Raw genomic sequence first — 20550 nt, forward strand, 5'->3', positions numbered from 1 at the left:
TGGATGGTTCGAATCTTGGTCTGTCCCTGCTGAACCGTTCAAGATTCAAACCATCTATGGCCGGCTTTACGCTTGCTAATTTTTGTGCTTTCAACACATCAATTTCAGGGACAACATGTTTTCCTGCTGCTTAATATATTTCCCACCCACTTTTAGATGCCAGCATATAGCAGATCTTATAGCAAGATAATCAGTGTTAGTCACTTTACCTGTCAGTGGTCATAATGTTATTACTGATCACAGTAAACTATGCAGTGAAACAAGATTAAGACATTAAGCTGACATCTTTTATATCTATTTTAATATTCATGTAAGACACTGTACAGTACATCTACTTTAAATATACCCAGTATTATTGATAGAAATAGTGTGCTTTTCAAAGAATGTCATTCACGAAAGTGAGTTTACTGTGACAAGCACAGGAAAAGAATGCACTAGGAAAGATTGTACAATTGAAGTGTCAACAATGTTTTTCTACAGAACAATGCTAGCATTAAGTATTACTTTTCTGTTAAAGCTGCTCTAGTACACCCCCCCCCCCCCCCCCGCCGCATTTAAACCACACCCGATAAGCAGGTGTTCAGATATTGTGTACATTAGGTTTTATGACTGAAGGTAAGATTTACGGAAGAACGAGAGAAAGTGAACTTCTGTTCACCAATTACAGCCAATTTATCTGAATATAGCTGGCTGTCTAGAGAAAATAAATCTTTAGTCGGTATATAGGAATTGCATATTATTTGGTACTTAAAAGGATAGTGCACATCTTTTGACCTATTACTATAAGGTTTATCCTTAAATAATTGATTAAGTTGCTTTCACTTTTTCTGTGTTTGCTGTACCATTATGTCAATATTGTATTAGATTTACATTTTTGTAGATTCTCTCAGTGGTGGCAGTCTATATATCATACATGTGGAATTTGTACCATTGCTTAATGTCTGTTGGAATAAAATCTCAGCCACGGAGTGTTTAATTCCAGGCAGACCATGACCCATATACTAACACTGAGAGAATATAAAAGTAAGCAGTGTTGGGGGTAACTAGTTACAAAGTAACTGATTACAGTAACTACATTACTTTTTTTGGTAACGAAGTAATGTAACTAGTTACAATACTAATATTGGTAACTACACTACTTTACTAGGCTATAGGAGGTAACTACACTACTTTACTAGGCTATAGGACTGCGCTTTCCTGCGTTACCCAAGCCGTGTGATACAATCGTTATTTCGAAGAATAGAGAGGGATGAAGTTTATGACTTTTTGTTGCACTTTATGTTTTATTCTGTTTTTTCAGGTTTTGTTCTCATGTTTCTCAAAGCCTGTGTTTATACAATAAACTCTATGCAGAAAGAGTGTCATGTATCGTCTTCTACACGGTCAATTAAGAAAGAGGAAAGTAAAGTAATAAGTAGTGAAGTTACTTTTCAAATGCAGTATCTAGTAAAGTAATCTCGTTACAATTTACAGAAGTAACTAGTAACTAGTTACATTTTTTGAGTAACTACCCCAGCACTTAAAGTAAGGTACAACTATTGCACTGTGCTATTACCCAGACAGCAAGCAATTGTGCTGCAAGTTGGAAAATGACTTGCTAAGCTATTGCTAGGCTGCCAGGCTTCACAGGTTTGTTGCATAATTGCAGCAAGTCCACATTGCATGACTCCAGATCAACTTTCTTTGCAAACATTCTGCAAATCTGCTGCAAGTTCTGGTTCAGTTATGTTGTGCAATAGTCATCCCACCACAGGGGTCACTGTGACTTTCATAGCTCATGCTGTAGACTCACCACTGCAACTTTGCTCTTGCTAGAGACTTGCTACACAAATTTGCTACAAATTGGAAAAGTGTCAACTAGAACTTGTGCTTCAAGTGCTCTGCAAGTCTACAACTTGCCAGTGAAAATGTGTAGCAAGTTAACAGACTTACAATTCAACTGCCACAAATTTGTGGTAAGTTACCCTTGCTTCTTGGGTAAGTAGTAAACAGAGCCTGCATATTTAATGAGCAAATATAGAGATGCCCATTTATATATATATACATTTAAATACTATTCAAACAAAATAATTTTGCTTAAACTAGTATGTGTGTGATATACTTAAAGTCTAAGAAGATTAAGTATGTGGCTAAGCAGCACTAGGGTCGTTGGATTGAATCCCAACCATGACACTACCTGCTTGCAGTTTGCATGTTCTCACTGTGTTTGTGTAGGTTGCCTCCCACACTCCAAAGACATGCTGTTAGTTTAACTGGATCCCGTCTAAATTGGTCCAAGTATATGTGAGTTAGGGACCTTAGATTCCTTGAGTTAAGGACCTTAGATGCTCCTCCTTGAGGGTAGGCACTGATGGGAATGTACAATATATATATGAAGTGCTGCATAAATTGACAGCGCTATGTAAGCACTTGCCGTCCGCAATACGTATATATATATATATATATATATATATATATATATATATATGATACGGTTTGCAAGTGGTTTACCAGGGTTATGGCTGAAGCTATCAGCCGAAACCCCAGTATATTTTTTTTTTTAGCTGGCTGCTGGCTCTCTCATGAAAGCAGTCTGAGTGGCTCATGAGCCGCTGGAACATTTTCAGAAGTGGCGGGAGGGAGGGGCACTCACCAGTTTTTCTCGGGCTTACCGTTTTCACCAGTGCAGCTGAGAAACAATCTAAGGGGCAGCTGGCTGGTCACAGAGGCAATATAAAACCAGATCATCTTTGAACTTCCCTATGGCCATAGAGAACCAAAGTGACGTCATGACGTTACTTTTCGTCCAGGGTGAAAGTAAATTTTTATTTATTTATTTATTTATTTTTTTTAAGCAAAAGATTAATTTTCTTTTCTGTTCTTTCGCTTTTATAGGAAAAGGAGAGTTTTAGGGTCTTTTTGACCCCAGATCTCTCCATAAAGAGGACCTGTCATCCATATTTCTTTTAAAAGGGATGTTTACATTCCTTGTAATAGGAATAAAAGTAATAAAAAAAAAAATGAAAGGAACAGTGTAAAAAATAATAGGCTCCTACATCCCTCCGTGCTCGCATGCAGAAGTGAACGCATAGGTAGGTCACGCATATGTAAACGGTTTTTCGCACCACATGTCAGGTAATACGGTGAACGTTACAGCGAGAGTAAGAATTCTAGACCTAAACCTCCTCTGTAACTCTAAACAGGTAACCTGTAAAAATTTTTAAAGCATCACCTATGGAGATTTTGAGGTACCGTAAATTTATCGCCATTCCACGGACATGCACAATTTTAAAGCATGACATGTTGGTATCTATTTACTCTGCATAACATCATCTTTCATATTTAATTAAAAAAAATGGAGGCATATATTGGGTTTATTTTATTTTTTTCTATTTATGTGTATTTTTTCCCAAAAAATTGCGTTTTATAAACCGCTGAGCAAATACCATGTGACATAAAAAATTTCAACAATTGCCATTTTGTTTCTTAGGATGCTCCCCTGTCCCCTCAAGATAACTCAACACACAGCCATTAATGGCTAAACTGCTGGCAACAAAAGTGAGTACACCCCTAAGTGAAAATGTCCAAATTGGGCCCAATTAGCAATTTTTCCTTCCCAATGTCACGTGACTCGTTAGTGTTACAAGATCTCAGGTGTGAATGGGGAGCAGGTGTGTTAAATTTGGTTTCACCACTCTCACTCTCTCATACTGGTCACTGGAAGTTCAACTTGGCACCTCATGGCAAAGAACTCTTTAAGGATCTGAAGAATTTTTACTCTACATAAAAATGGCCTAGGCTATAAGAAGATTGCCAAGACCCTGAAACTGAGCTGCAGCATGGTAGCCAAGACCACACAGCGGTTTAACAGGACAGGTTCCACTCAGAACAGGCCTCGCCATGGTCAATCAAAGAAGTGCACAAGCTCAGCGTCAAATCCAGAGGTGGTCTTTGGAAAATAGACATATGAGTGCTGCCAGCATTGCTGCAGAGGTTGAAGAGGTGGGGGGTCAGCCTGTCAGTGCTCAGACCATAGGCCGCATGGCTGTCGTCTTAGAAGGAAGCCTCTTCTAAAGATGATGCACAACAAAGCCTGCAAACAGTTTACTGAAGGCAAGCAGACTAAGGACATGGATTACTGGAATCATGTCATGTTGTCTGATGAGACCAAGATAAACTTATCTGAGTGGGCCGCAGGGCAGTATTCCAACATAATGACCCCAAACACACCTCCAAGACCACTGCCTTGCTAAAGAAGCTGAGGGTAAAAGTTGGCCAAGCATGTCTCCAGACCTAAACCCTATAGAGCATCAGTTGGGCATCTTCAAACGGAAGGTGGAGGAGCGCAAAGTCTCAAACATCCACCAGCTCCATGATGTCGTCATGGGGGAGTGGAAGAGGACTCCAGTGGCAACCTGTGAAGCTCTGGTGAACTCCATGCCCAAGAGGGTTAAAGCAGTGCTGGAATATTATGGTGGCCACACAAAATATTGACACTTTAGGTCCAATTTGGACATTTTCACTTAGGGGTGTACTCACTTTTGTTGCCAGCGGTTTAGACATTAATGGCTGTGTGTTGAGTTATTTTGAGGGAACAGCAAACTAACACTGTTATACAAGCTGTACACTCGCTACTTTACATTGTAGCAAAGTATAATTTCTTCAGTGTTGTCACATAAAAAGATATAATAAAATATTTACAAAAATGTGAGGGGTGTACTCACATTTGTGAGATAGTGTATATAAAGTTTAGGTTTATAAGTCATTTTCTAGAAAAAAATACTGATTTAAACTTGTAAACAAAAAGTGCCAGAAAAGGCTTGGTCTTCAAGTGGATAAGTACCTGTTATAAAAAAATAAATATTAAAATAAAACCTAAGCCTAAAAACCTAAGAAGATTTAGTAAATCACCCTACACATTACACTAAATCTCAAAGTCTGCAATTTAGAAGCACAGTGAAATGTGGGTATGGAGTAAAAAAATAAAAATGGTAGACCTTTAAAGAGGAACTCCCACCATTTAGATTTGTTACAATCTAATTTTACACACTCAAATCCATCTCCTTTAGATTTACTAAACTATGGAGTGCAAGGGCCCACTATAATCATTTCAAGGTACTGTACTGTATATCCAATTAGCATGACACATAGTTGCTTTTAATACCTAAAGGAGATTGAACAATGAGAAAATACAGCAAGATTTAAGGCCCCTCCACACGATAAGAAAATCTGTAGGGAAAATTCGTCCGACGACCGATCTGCCGATTTTCGGATTGTTAGTATCGTGCTTTCGACAGCCAACTCCGACTTTTCGGCTGACAAAATCCTGATGTGCAGGCTATAAAATTTTTGTCGTCCGTAATACAACGTCTGATTTTCGTCTCATTAGTACAGATTTCGACGGAAAAAAATCTTAAGAGCAATACTAGGCATGCTCAGAGAGGAAAGAACACATACAAAGCAATCCAACACATGACATCACTTCTGAAGTAGAATTCTATCGTACGGGAAAATTTGTATGAAAATAACCTCTTCACTTTCCACATCAGACTAGCATGCCACAAAAAACGGATGACAGATCATTCGATAATCTGATCGTGTGTACGGGCCTTTAGTCCTGCTGTCAAACATCTGCATTCCTACATAGGAGATTCCCTCAATTTGTTTGTGATCACTGAAACTGGGGATCCATCCCTTCACACCAACCTTCATATTTTGCTAAGTGAGTAATAGTATCTGTGCACTTGCTGTTTGTTGAGATCAACTTAGATAATACTCATAAATTGTAATGATAAAAAAAGTCACCTATATATTTCACGATCAGGAATGGCTGGCCATCTTTTTATTAATATGAAGGATAATAGACAGTCATTTTGCCTAATTAGCTATGCATCCTATAAATCGGCCCTTACCTTTTCCTAAGATTCACAGCTGTCAAAATATGCACATACTTCCTCATTTTCAACCCCTGTAAAGAAATGTCCAAAAATTAAAAATCTAAGATAGAATTAAAATATACTTGCTTTGGTCTTTATTCTTGCTATAGATTCTCTTTATATCCAATCAAGTATATTTAGCTAAAAACTTTTTTCTTAATTTTTGTTAGATTGGGGAAGGGTTGGAATCCCTTTCAGGTCTTTACTGCTATCTAGACAGAAACTGATGGAAACTTTCCAACAGTAACACAGACAGAAAAAAATGCCTTTCTATAACAGAATAAAGGAAGGCTAAACCCCAATTTTTGCTTAGTTATTGTCTGGTAAAACTATTGTCAGCTGAACAGGAAGTGAGGATTTGACATGAGCTCAGGCTTTCTCTGAATTCCTCTCTATACGTACATTAAAGTCACGCTTTTTTGCCGTCCAGTCAGCAACTTTCACATTCGGCTAGAGGTGGGATCGGAGGATGCTCAAGCTTATCTCTAGTGAGGATATACACTATGTTACCAACCCACATAAACTTTAATGGCATCCCCATCTTAGTCCGTAGGGTTAAATATTGAGTTGGCCCACCCTTTGCAGCTATAATGACTTCAACTCTTCTGGGAAGACTGACCACAAGGTTTAGGAGTGTGTCTATGGGAATGTTTGACCATTCTTCCAGAAGTTCATTTATAGGTTGAACTGGATGGACTGGTGTCTTTTTTTCAACCTCACTAACTATGTAACTAGGTCAGGCACTGGTGTAAATGAGAAGACCTGGCTTGCAGTCTCCGCTCTAATTCATCCCAAAGGTGTTCTAGCGGGTTGAGGTCAGGACTCCTCCACCCAAAACGCGCTCATCCATTTCTTTATGGACCTTGCTCTGTGCATTGGTCCAAATCATTTGGTGGAGGGGGGGGATTATGGTGTGTGGTTGTTTTTCAGGGGTTGGGCTTGGCCCCTTAGTTCCAGGGAAGAGAACTCTTAAGGTGTCAGCATACCAAGACATTTTGGACAATTTCATGCTCCCAACTTTGTGGGAACAGTTTGGGGAAGTCCCCTTCCTGTTCCAACAGGACTGCGCACCAGTGCACAAAGCACGATCCATAAAGACATGGGTGAACGAAATTGGGGTGGAGGAACTTGACTGGCCTGCACAGAATCCTGACCTCAACCCAATTGGGATGAATTAGAGCAGAGACTGTGAGCCAGGCATTCTCGTCCACATCAGTGCCTGACCTCACAAATAGGCTTCTGAAACAATGGTCAAACATTCCCATAGACACACTCCTAAACCTTATGGACAGCCTTCCCAGAAGATTTGAAGTTGTCACAGCTGCAAAGGCTGGGCCAACTCAATATTGAACCCTATGGACTAAGACTGGGATGCCAATAAAGTTCATGTGCGTATAAAGGCAGGCATCCCAATACTTTTGGTAATATAGTGTACTGTATCTCTCTAACTGAGCCCAGGTCAACAGTAAAAACCCAGGAATTGTAAACCTTCTGCAATCTATCCAAACAAGTTTTTGGCTTGGCATATACTTTAATAATGCCTATGCATTCTAGAAATAGGCCACACCAATACTAGCCTAATATTGGAGTCATTTATCTACATCTGGAATTTTAGTACAAATAATTGGGCTTATTAAAAAATACTGGTTGTGCAGGTTTGTAATGTCCAGTTTATTTTGAATGCAGTCATTAGGTGGAAGGTTTTACTGGATTAACAATGTAACACTTAATCTTGAAGGTAGTAGCAACATTGAGCTACAAACCTGCAATACATGCTTTACATGGTAAAAGGTAGAAACTGTCATTACGTATGGCATCCAGCTTCATTTCAGCTGTTTCATAGGATTACTTAAACCTGATGTGTGTATCAATGTGCTCTGAGACTAAAATATCCTTCTACTACATAAGGTTTTTGTGCAAAAGCATTGTGAAAATGTTGCATGGTCATTTATACATCTTGGATATGCCCATAAATGTGCATTCTCCTTGACATTGGCCGTAATATCTTCTAAAACATAAAATCTATTTTTTCCATGCGGGTTTAATCTTCTGCTTGTTTGCAACTCCTCATTGTTTAGCATTCCTCTCCATTCTGCTTTTATGATCAGTGCTTTTATCTTGGCAAACTATAGAAAACCTTACAGTCCAGACAGACCTACTAATAGATTATATGGGACCCAAATTGGTGTTTTGTGTTCATTTTAACATGGAATAAAAGACCAGCAAGTGTATTGTTTTACTATTGTTATTTTAATTTATTTTTTTTTTACTGGATTTGAAAATGAGGAAAAAAAAAATCAATGTGCAAAAATTGATCACTGATTTGGCAGAAAGAAAAAAAAATCATCACCAACAATTTTGTACACAAGACACATTTCTAGAATAAATAAATGTATAAGCCCTCATAGACCACACTACCATATCAAGCAAAGCCTATTCCTATACTCATCTCACTAGCATCCTATATTTCCATGCAAATATTCCCACTTTATGGATTTATTGACAACTGCAGTTCTATATGCAGGTTTAAATGGTTACTAATATTTACTTACTAGTCATAATTTACCCACTGCTTTACTATTTTCTTTATCCACTTTATCCTGTTGTAACTCAAAAAAAAAAAAAAAAAAAAACGAACAACGTTCTCACTTTACCCTTACCTCTTTTCCCCTCCAGACCCCACTTTACTTACTTCACAGGAACGCAGCCACTCCAGTAGCCCGGTAATTTGAAATCCCCACTCTTCTCCCTTTTCTCCGTGAAGCACTTAAGGGATGGACAAGTGTGATTTTTTGTGTAGGCGCTGACCAATCAGAATCACTCTGGTCTGTCCCAGAAGCTCTGCATGAGAAAGGAGAGCAGGGATTTCATATCCTCAGTCCACTGGACCGCCTCTGTGTGCACTGACAGTTCAGCATTACCAGAGGTAAGTACAGCGGGGACCAAGGGTGCAGGGAGGGTGTGGGGAGGGTACATTTTTTTCTGTAAAGATGAACTAACATTTTAAAGAAGAACTTAGAATAATCTAACATCATTTAATGACCATATTCCTTGTTTTTATAATATTCAGATTTTCTTAGCATTTTACCATTGCACTGTGTTTCATAAGATTTAAGATAACAGCTTTTAAGGAGGCCTTCTTCATCTTGTGGTCAAATACGAGCTTTGTGACATCAGAAATGCTTTTACCAACAGTTATAGCCGTGTTTAGTGACTTTGTAATTCAATGCTGCTCCTGCATAAACAGTTTGTATTACTTTCACAATCGCATTGTCTTATCACACATCTATAAAGTCGCAGCAAAATACTGTGTCCTGACTCCCCTTTAATGACAACAAGATGCATTTATATAATTAAAGGGTATTATCATTTGGAAGATTGGAAAACTGAACTAATGTTATATTTGGATACAGCAAATAGTTATACAGTAAAACCATGGACTGCGAGTAATATGATCAAAATTTTTAAATAAGTTTTAACTTAAAAAACGAGCGAGGTCTTGCAATACAAGCAGTGTCACATCACAACTGAGTATAAAAGAGAAGGGAAATCCTCCCATTTTAGTCAATAAGAGCTGTCTTAAAGTGATTGTAAAGGCAGAAGGTTTTTTTTATCTTAATGTATTATATGCCCAACACATACCTGAGCCCATATACATCCAGTGATGTTGCAGCAGTGTCTCGGCTTCCTGGAACTCCCCTCCTTATTGGCTGAGGCAGCCACGTGGCGCCATTGGCTCCTGGTGCTGTCAATCAAAGTCAGTCAGCCAACGAGGAAGAGAAAAGGGGTGGGGCGGGCCCTGACTCCGTGTCCAAACTGACACACGGAGCTGTGACTTGGCTCGGGTGCCCCCATAGCAAGGGGCTTGCTGTGGGGGCACCCATAAAGGGGGAGGGGCCATGAGTACCCAAGAGGGACCAAAGAAGAGGAGTATTTAGGCTGCTCTGTGCAAAACCACTTTATAGGGCAGGTAAGCATGGGCGTCCGCAGGGAGGGGCAAGGGAGGGCGAGTGCCCCCCCCTGGAATGTCAACTTCCTTGTTTCCATCCAGTCTCCAGAAGTGCACTGTTTTACAGCCGATCGCTGCCAAGTGATCCGCAACCGCGGCTGAGCCGGTGTTCCGTGAGAATTACCTACCCGTGAGAAAAACCTACCCTCGTCACTTCCGGTTGCACAGCAGTGTGTGTAATGCGGCGGTTACATTAAAACAGCTGTGCTGCAATATAAGTCATCTCCGCTCCTGTCCCTGTCACTTCCCTGATCTCGGATAGTAAATATAAAAGCGGCGGCGGGTGTATGAAAAGATAAATCACGGAGCCGAGAGCCGCTTTTATATTTACTAGCCCAGATCAGGGAAGTGACAGTGACAGGAGAGGAGATGACTCATATTGCAGCCGAGATGTTTTAATGTCACCGCCGCGTGGGTAGGTTTTTTCACGGACTCCGTGATCATTTCATCCTAGTGCGCATGCGCACTAGTCAGCTCCTCAGCTGCTCCATTACGTATCCGGGGCTGTGAGCATGCGCACTGCTGCACTGCTCAGCTGTTTCTGGCAGGAAGTGACGACGGTAGGTTTTTCTCACGGGGTAGGTAATTCTCACGTTACACCGGCTCCCTCCTCTCCTCTCTCTGTTATTGTCCTCCTCTCCCTTCCGAGTCCGACAGCTGCAGGGGGGCGGGCCGGGCCGTGGATGGAAGTCTGGAGGGCGGAGCTGAGGCCCGCAGAGGAGACAGGAGAGGAGCCTGGAGGACTTGAAGAGAGAGGCAGCGGCGGGACGGGAGCAACAGACACACAAGTGAGGCGCCGCGTGAGACTGACAACGAGTGACTGTGAGAGACTGGTGAGAAAAGCAAGCAAGTAAGTCACTGTCCCTCAGTCACTCACAATTGAATGGCATGGTGAATAGAGCTCTGCACTTCCCTGCCCTGGCTGTATCTGTACTCCTCCTGCTTCCTCTGGCCTGGTGCATAATATCCCACCAAATTCATCCCATTCCATTCCCTGGGGTTTAAATTGAATAGAGGACTGCCCCTGGCCCTGACTCACAACATGTTGATTTGAAGCCAGGGAAGGATATTAACCCTAGGGAATGAAATGGGATACATTTGGTGGGTTATGTTATGCACCAGGCCAGAGAAAGCAGAAGGAGTACTGCTTATGCACCAGAGGCAGGAGGAGAGACTTTCCTTGTCCGCTCTCAACGCTGCCCCTGCCTCAGCCTACGTTCACATTGGTCCGATTTGACATGTCAAATCGCATGTCAAATTGGAGCCAATTGCCGGCAATGGCATCGGCGGAATCGGTGCGATGCGGACTTTGCGGCGCCATACCGATTCCCAAAAGTAGTTTCTGTACTACGTTTGGCGATTTGGGGGGCAATTTCCATAGACATCTGTGCAAGAACCTGCACAGATGTCTGTGAAATCGCCACTGAAGTCAGACTAAAACATCGGCTTGAAATCGTGCCAGTTCAGCTGATGGTTCCTGGCCACCCGTGATTGTCAAGGAGACAAGGCAGATGGCTGTTCTGTCAAACAGGAAGGGAAAGATTGTGTGTTCCTACTAATCAGGAACAGCGATCTCTCTCTTCCTGCAGTCAGTCCACTTCCCCTACAGAAGGTTTTACCCCCTTAATGACCAGGCCATTTTTTGCAAAACGGCACTGCGTTAATTTAACTGACAACTGCACGGTCGTGCAATGCTGTACCCAAATAAAATTGATGTCCTTTTTTTCCCACAAACTGAGCTTTCTTTTGGTGGTATTTGATCACCTGTGCGTTTTTTTGATTATGCGCTATAGACAAAATAAGAGCGACAATTTTGAATGTTATAAAACATTCCCAATAAAAAAATTTAAAAAATCTAATTTTTTTATCAGTTTAGGCCAATTTGTATTCTTCTACATATTTTTGGTAAAATAAAATCCCAAAAAGCGTATAATAATTGGTTTGCGCAAAAGTTATTGCGTTTACAAACTACGGGATAGATTTTTGAACTTTTACATTTTTTAAATTTTTTTTATTAGTAATGGTGGTTATCAGCGATTTTTATCGGGACTGCAGCAGACAATTCTGACACAGGGTGACACTTTTTGGGGACCAGTGACACCAATACAGTGATCAGTGCTAAATAATATGCACTGTTACTGTATAAATGACACTGGCAGGGAAGGGGTTAACACTGGGGGTGATCAAGGGGTTAAATGTGTGTCCCTAGTGTGTTACTGTGTGGGGCATGGGTAGAACACAGGCAAAGAGAGATCGGTAATTCCACTTCACTGAATAGTCAGATCCCTCTCTGCCTGTCTGACAGGAGAGCCGCCTTGTATTGTTTACATACAAGGTGGCTATCCTGTCAGTGTCACTGACGATTGCGGGAGGCTGGCGGCGATCGAGCCGCCTCCTCCCCTGGCCTGCCTCCTGCTGTGTCTAAACATGTGTTTTTTTTTATAATACAGTTTTAATGCCTTTAACGTGTGTATGAATAATGCGGTGCATTCAATAGTGTAAACATAAAAACAGATTAGAAACTGCTAATCAGACAATTTGCAGCTTGATCCTTCTATTAAGCTTTTGCATCAGGTTTCTCAAACCTTTGCATGCCTGCGCTTTATGAGATAATGACTAAGCCCCTCCCCTTCATGACATTGTCAAAAAGAGGCGGAGCATGGGTGACCTTAAAATTATGCCCCCCCCCCTGAAAAAAGTTCTGCGGATGCCCATGCAGGTAAGTATAACATGTTTGTTTTTTAAAAAAAACAAGACTTTACAGTCACTTTATCTAGCACTACTGAAGTTGCTCCGACTTTAGAAAAGTTTCCTGAACTACTTCAAGGCGACTTCTATGCGACTTGTGCCCAAAGACTTTAAGAGCTCATGCACACTGCAGCTACAACACAAAAAAAAGCTGCTTTTACAGGCATTTGAGCTTTTATTTCAGCTTGAAGAAGTTTGTGCTTCTTTGTACTATGTTGCATTTTTTTTAGCTTCTTTGAGCTTTCTTGAGCTTCTTTGAGCATAAGAGTTTTTTCTCACAAACCCTCCTGCTCATTTTTCCTATTTTTTTGTGTTTGTTCAAGCTTTTTTATGCTTTTCCGCACGGTATCAGGCACTTAGGCTTCTTTTCTGCTCGAAAACTGCTCTTAAAAGCGTGACTTTGGTGGGGTAGTTTTCTGCCTGTAAGAGCATACACCTGTAAACTCCTGAAAAAGCTATAGTGTGGATGGACACATTGGCTAACATAGTGGGGAGTTTCCAAGCAGACAAAATAAGAGCTCAAAAAATCTCAAAAGCCTGTAGGAGCAGCTTCTTTGAGATGCAGTGTGAATGAGCCCTAAGAAGGGTTTGTGGGGAAAAAAACTGTTATGTTTAAAAAAGCTCAAAAGAGCTCATGGAAGCTCACTGAAAACATGCACAGGAGCACAAAAAGGCACAGGCTTTTTTAAGCTGAAATAAAAGCTCAAATGCCTGTAAAAGCAGCTTTTGTATTGAGCTGCAGTGTGCATGAGCCCTAAGTCAGATCCTCATCCTAACCGATGTGATTTGGACTCAACATTACAGGAAGATTACCCAGGCATTCCCTGAAATTGCCTTGGAAGTTGCCTTGAAGTCACATTGCTCTAATATTTTTATATGGACTATAGATTGAAGGACATAGGAATCAATGGTTGTGGAATGAATCATCTGAATTTCCATTATTTCTTATGGGGAAATTCGCTTTGATATACGAGTGCTTTGGATTACCAGCACATTTCCAGAAACAAATTATTTTCGCAATTCAAGGTTTTACTGTATACTGAAATCTGTAAAACAAACTTTATGAGTGGCCATAGACAAATGTTTAATTGGAAGCAATGATTATTTTGCTGTTTAGACTCACTGTGGTCATGTTCTCAGTTCAGCTGTGGCACTTATGTGGTGAAATTCTGTCCCCTATTCTCATTGTAAAGGAAGTGAACTGTGTGATAATAATGATTGCTTTGCATGATCAGAAGCCTTTAGTAATATACCTCTATGCGACCAAGGTGTGTGCTAGAAGTGATGCTAGAATCAATTGCAATGCTAGGCTAGTTCCTGAGGATGTCAATTTTTGATGACGAAACATGCTGGGAGGTACTTCTGGCTGATGTCACATCTGGAATAGGAAGTGCGTGGTGGCCATCTTGGATAAGATTGTCTTCTGAGATTATTACAGGCTGGTGACAGTTTCTTTTATTGAAAGTGTGGTGCTTGTCATTTGTTTTTAATAAAACATACTTTCAATATAATTCTTTGTATTATTTATGTGGAGAACAACTGTTTTAAGATGTAAATTATGGGGCGTAACTGTATATTTTTCATAGAGCTGAAGGAAGATTTCTGGAAGAACTGACAGCAATATATCCCTGGTCTTATACACACAAGCCTTTTTGACTCACTTGCTAACAACAAGGGGTCAACTCCATCTGGTGAGTGTGGTGTGAATCCATGTGGGCTGTCTTTCCTTGGAAGAGCATTCCTTTGTGAAAACACTTTTTTCTTTGAAACACTTTATTGTGTAATGTTTTGTCATTGGAGTGATCACAACTACATGGAAACTTGTTTTGTGGCCTCTATGGGGGGAATATACTAAAACTTTTGCACACAGAATCTGGTGAAGTTGTGCAAAGTATTCAATCAGCTGCCAGGTTATATTGTCACAGCTTAATTGAACAAGCTGAAGTTAGAAGCTGATTGGTTACTATGTACAGCTGCAACAGATTCTGTGTGCACCAGCTTTAGTAAATCTCCCCCTACATGTGGCATTTTTGCACTTATATTATATGCTATATAGGCAGTGCTGTTAAATTTTATTTTATTTTCACAGTCCGATGTTTAATATAACAGAGTAAAACAGCGGCTACCAGAGGAGATCGCTGTACTAACATTGGATGGTTAGTACAGTGGCTCCAACCTGAGCTGTCAGTTTTTTTTTTTTAACTAGTAGTGTGTAGGAGGCTTTAAAGTCTGCCAGGGAATGGCACAATGACAGCATGCACTTAGAGACACAGCTTATCAGCTCTTGTGAATGGGCACTAAATAAATAGTGCTGAGTAGAATCCCCTTTCTATCTCTTAAAACACCTTCTCCTGTGCACTGAAATGTTCTTGTATATCTACAAATGTACACTGTCCTACATCTTATCTGCTGGGCTACTCAATACAGCTAGCAATAACTGATAGGCCTATGCCTTATCTTCTTGGATACTGTATACATACAGTTTAGCAGCAAACATACTCATAGCAAGTTGTCATGGATCCTGTGCTACATTGGAAGATGTAACAGCAGATCAATGCATAACACAATTGTCATAAGCCAAATACACGTTTAACTTTGAGACATTGAGGCTAGACTCCTTGTTAATATTAACTCAGAGGTAAACATTTACCATGATTTTTTTTTTTTGTAAAGCATTCTGGTAATACAAAAATGGAGCATTTATTTTTAAATAGTCAAATTTCACATTCACCGTAGATTCAGCATGTATTCACTTACAAATGGTACGATAAAGAAAACGTTACCAAAACCACACTATCTCACTCATTGCCTTCTTCGAGGTTAAACAGCCACACTCCAGATCCCCTTTACAACATACAGTGCCTTGCGAAAGTATTCGGCCCCCTTGAACTTTGCGACCTTTTGCCACATTTCAGGCTTCAAACATAAAGATATAAAACTGTAATTTTTTGTGAAGAACCAACAACAAGTGGGACACAATCATGAAGTGGAACGAAATTTATTGGATATTTCAAACTTTTTTAACAAATAAAAAATTGGGCGTGCAAAATTATTCAGCCCCCTTAAGTTAATACTTTGTAGCGCCACCTTTTGCTGCGATTACAGCTGTAAGTCGCTTGGGGTATGTCTCTATCAGTTTTGCACATAGAGAGACTGAAATTTTTGCCCATTCCTCCTTGCAAAACAGCTCGAGCTCAGTGAGGTTGGATGGAGAGCGTTTGTGAACAGCAGTTTTCAGTTCTTTCCACAGATTCTCGATTGGATTCAGGTCTGGACTTTGACTTGGCCATTTTAACACCTGGATATGTTTATTTGTGAACCATTCCATTGTAGATTTTGCTTTATGTTTTGGATCATTGTCTTGTTGGAAGACAAATCTCCGTCCCAGTCTCAGGTCTTTTGCAGACTCCATCAGGTTTTCTTCCAGAATGGTCCTGTATTTGGCTCCATCCATCTTCCCATCAATTTTAACCATCTTCCCTGTCCCTGCTGAAGAAAAGCAGGCCCAAACCATGATGCTGCCACCACCATGTTTGACAGTGGGGATGGTGTGTTCAGGGTGATGAGCTGTGTTGCTTTTACGCCAAACATAACGTTTTGCATTGTTGCCAAAAAGTTTGATTTTGGTTTCATCTGACCAGAGCACCTTCTTCCACATGTTTGGTGTGTCTCCCAGGTGGCTTGTGGCAAACTTTAAACAACACTTTTTATGGATATCTTTAAGAAATGGCTTTCTTCTTGCCACTCTTCCATAAAGGCCAGATTTGTGCAGTATACGACTGATTGTTGTCCTATGGACAGAGTCTCCCACCTCAGCTGTAGATCTCTGCAGTTCATCCAGAGTGATCATGGGCCTCTTGGCTGCATCTCTGATCAGTCTTCTCCTTGTTTGAGCTGAAAGTTTAGAGGGACGGTCAGGTCTTCTTAGATTTGCAGTGGTCTGATACTCCTCCCATTTCAATATTATTGCTTGCTCAGTGCTCCTTGGGATGTTTAAAGCTTGGGGAATCTTTTTGTATCCAAATCCGGCTTTAAACTTCTCCACAGCAGTGTCTCGGACCTGCCTGGTGTGTTCCTTGTTCTTCATGATGCTCTCTGCGCTTTAAACGGACCTCTGAGACTATCACAGTGCAAGTGCATTTATACAGAGACTTGGTTACACACAGGTGGATTCTATTTATCATCATTAGTCATTTAGGTCAACATTGGATCATTCAGAGATCCTCACTGAACTTCTGGAGAGAGTTTGCTGCACTGAAAGTAAAGGGGCTGAATAATTTTGCACGCCCAATTTTTATTTGTTAACAAAGTTTGAAATATCCAATAAATTGAGTTCCACTTCATGATTGTGTCCCACTTGTTGTTGATTCTTCACAAAAAATTACAGTTTTATATCTTTTTTTGAAGCCTGAAATTTGGCAAAAGGTCGCAAAGTTCAAGGGGGTCGAATACTTTCGCAAGGCACTGTAAAAATCCATTACTACATATACTCTGTCCATTCAGTGTGCCACAGTTTCCAGACATAAAATTTATTGTCAAAAATACCCACAAAGGCAATAGTAATCCATACCTGAGGTCCAGCCACAAAAGCTTTATTGCTAATCAAAGAAAAAGTTCAGGGAACTTCTTTGAAATAACAAATAGAGCTGGAATTTGACATGTGCTGTAGCACACTGTTGTCACCTTACCGTATTATTCAATAATAATCTATCATTCTAATTAAAAATTAATCAAAGCATTTACCCCATGCCGAGGATTCGCCAACATTTGGAATTTAGACATATGATTTTCAATCCCTAGACTTTTTAACATTAGCCACTGTGAAATGGCAATTTCAAATTTTTTCACTTGTCCAAGCCCACATTTGCGATACAGTTGACACATTTTTTTGCATTTCACCAATTCCTTTTGCTTCCTCAGACATTTACAAATTGCAACAATGCTGGCAGTGAATGCATACGAATCTTGGATTGTTAATATTGTAAAATTCTGCCAACTCTTAAGTTATCTTTGCAAGTGATGCAGCCGCTTTAGTGGTAGATGGGTTAAACCAGGAATAACAAGAATAGTAAGGGAAACCCTTAATGCCAGCCACAGCAGAATATTTCCAGCACATCAAACACCTTGTCTGAAATTATTTAGGCATTCTTGCTGCTACAGAGATACAATACACCTACAAGTCTGAGTGTCAGGTGGTTGCTGTCTTTCCATTACAAGCTGGTCTTTTGCGTGCAGGTCTATAGACTGTGCTGGACTACTCTCTGGCCATGTAGGCTGTACAGTAGATAACATATTCGCCACTAGCTGTTACACATGTTTTTCTATTGGACTCTTATAAGTGTAATATAATGTTTTTATATTATTAAAGAGTATATGCTTTTAATGCACTTGCTTTGTGTGTATGTGTGCTGGTTCTTCTCACCAGTGTAGCTATGCTGGTTCTTCTCACCAGTTGCACATTAGTTTATAAATTATTTTTCCGTGCCCAAAGTCTAACGATCAGCCTTTTGAAACTCCCGCTCACTTATGTGTTCTGTGTTACTACATGCCAAACATATCTCCTGAGACTTCAAGAATTCTATTGTCCTGACACCTAGTGGTAGGATATTGAAGTCCAGCAGATGGGGCCAGCAAAAGGGCCAAGACTGGGACTTGCAAGCCACTGCCCAGCTGACTAAGTGCAGTAATGTTAAGGTAAATTACATATTATAATAACTTGGTTTATAGTGAGTGATTCTTAGAAATTTACCCCTGAATGTTAGTATGTCCTGCCATTAAATTACCCATATTGTCAAACTAAGGTATTGTTATCACCAAAACCCTCCAAAAGGCCATTAGGTTTGGTTCTACATTTTCATTCAGTGCCATATAATTTATCTTGCTCTGTCACATGACAGAGAAAAAACTAGAACACATTCAAAGAAAAAAGGCCATTTAATCAGCATAACCAACAGAAATAATGACTTTGAATGGTTGCTTTAAACCACTGCCCCACTTTTCATTTTACCAGACCTGTAAACAAACCTCTATTTCATATACTGCATGTATATAGCACTGACATATTACCATGAAAAATACAGTGTATGCAGAATCCCTGAAGACAATTAACCTACAAATATATTTTTAGGACTGCTGAAGGAGACCCACAAACATGGAGTTGTATGCAGATGCATCCTCAATCAGATTCAAACCCCTGAACCAGAACTGCAAGAGGTGTTTGTCCTTCATTGGCAGCATCTTCCAGTAATACAAGAGTAAAAATCTATGGGTACATAGGGCTTTTACATTTTTAAATGGGCTTCTCATGTGTTAATGTTTTCTGCTCTCATTGAAGATTAGGGAAACTATTGCTATTATTTTAACTTGCTGGAAAAAAAAAGACAAAGCTGATTTTTATATTTAGTAAATAGAAACCCATATAAATGTACATGTTCAGTAAGTGAAAAGTCAACTTTGTATATTTGCCGCCTTGCCATGAGAGAATAAAGTAAGTTGCTGTTAAGGAATTGTCATTTTGAGAATGCCAACTTCTTGACTGTCATGCTAATGCTTTGGCCTCAATTGTTTTTGAGTTGTTGACATGAACAAAAAAAAAAATATATATATAAGGATAGGATATGTTGACATTTATTTACAGCATGCATTTTTGAATTACTTAAGTTGTAAATTTTACTTGTTTAAAAAATTTCAGATTAGAATCTGTGAAAATGATGGTGATTTTGAATATTTTAAAACCTATAAAATAGTTTTTTAAATACATATAACAAATATTTGAAATATTTATAAGCTAGCATGCCTGCTTGAGAATTGATATTGTATTAACATGACAGGTATACATTTCAATTGACATTATTAACCTAGTGCTAAACTTTTTGATTAAGCATTTTCAAAGTTAAATTGCAACCTAGTCCCTTTATTCACATATATCAGTTTCATGTGACATATACATAACTGCAGTGTATGTCTGTTTACAGTACAGAAGAATGTTCTGAGTGAAAGATCATTATCCAATATGTATGAGTAGCTTAGCATATGTTTTTTTCATTTACAATGACATAAAAAGTTTTGCTGTCTTACCTGGAGCTTCTTTCTTCTCTTCATGGTGCTGACTTGCTGGGGCAGGGTGTTCTGCTTCTTCCGAAGAGTGATGGTCTCTTTTAAAACCATCCATTTTTTATTGAAGCTGCTGGTACGTTGTATTGCTTCAACTGCTAGGCACAGTCATTTCAAAATAAACTTAATTTTGAATAAGGAGTGTCTGCAAAACTTGTCTTCCCGCCCAAAATGTCTTATCAACCCTGACCATTACAGAATGCTAATAAAGATTTCTTATCACAGGCTAAATAGGTGTGTGTGCCTCGCAACTTGGAGAGGTTTTAGGGCATTTGGACAGAAACTCAGCCTGCTGATAAATTTTTCCAGCAGCATATAATGTTTGCTAATTTAATTCTAAAACTTTTGTACCTTTTTATAACTCATATTTTAAATTGAGAAAAACCCATTTTAATCATACAATTATTTGCCTCCTGGCTGGACCGCTCTGAAGCAAAATGTATTTTGGTAACCTTTCAAGATATTCTTTTTATTGGTAACTTAGTACCATGCTTATTTTCCCATTGACTAGATCAGTGGTTCTCAAATCCGGTCCTCGGGACCCACTAACAGGCCAGATTTTAAGTATTATCTTGGGGGATGCAGACTAGAATACTGCAATCACTGAGAAGCAAATGAGATCACCTGTGATGTAATTTAGTTATCTTGCAAACCTGGCCTGTTGGTGGGTCCCGAGGACCGGATTTGAGAACCACTGGACTAGATTGGTTTGAAACTCCAACTGGTAAATGTAAAGGGTAGGCCTTCCCAAAGCGCATCTAAGTT

At 39.7% G+C, this 20550-nt stretch overlaps 1 protein-coding gene across 1 annotated transcript in view; it reads right to left on the reverse strand.

Moving 5' to 3' along the window:
* The window catches only part of HEMGN (hemogen), a 36194-nt gene extending 16274 nt beyond the window's left edge, over window positions 1–19920 (reverse strand). Inside the window, exon 1 of the mRNA XM_082263514.1 lies at window positions 19750–19920. Coding sequence (XP_082119640.1) covers window positions 19750–19843 — 94 coding nt within the window. The 5' untranslated portion in view covers window positions 19844–19920. The remainder of the gene's footprint in view (window positions 1–19749) is intronic.
* Window positions 19921–20550: the final 630 nt, after the last annotated feature.

Source organism: Pelophylax lessonae (assembly GCF_965119305.1).
Source record: "Pelophylax lessonae genome assembly, chromosome: 1".
NCBI lineage: Eukaryota > Metazoa > Chordata > Amphibia > Anura > Ranidae > Pelophylax > Pelophylax lessonae.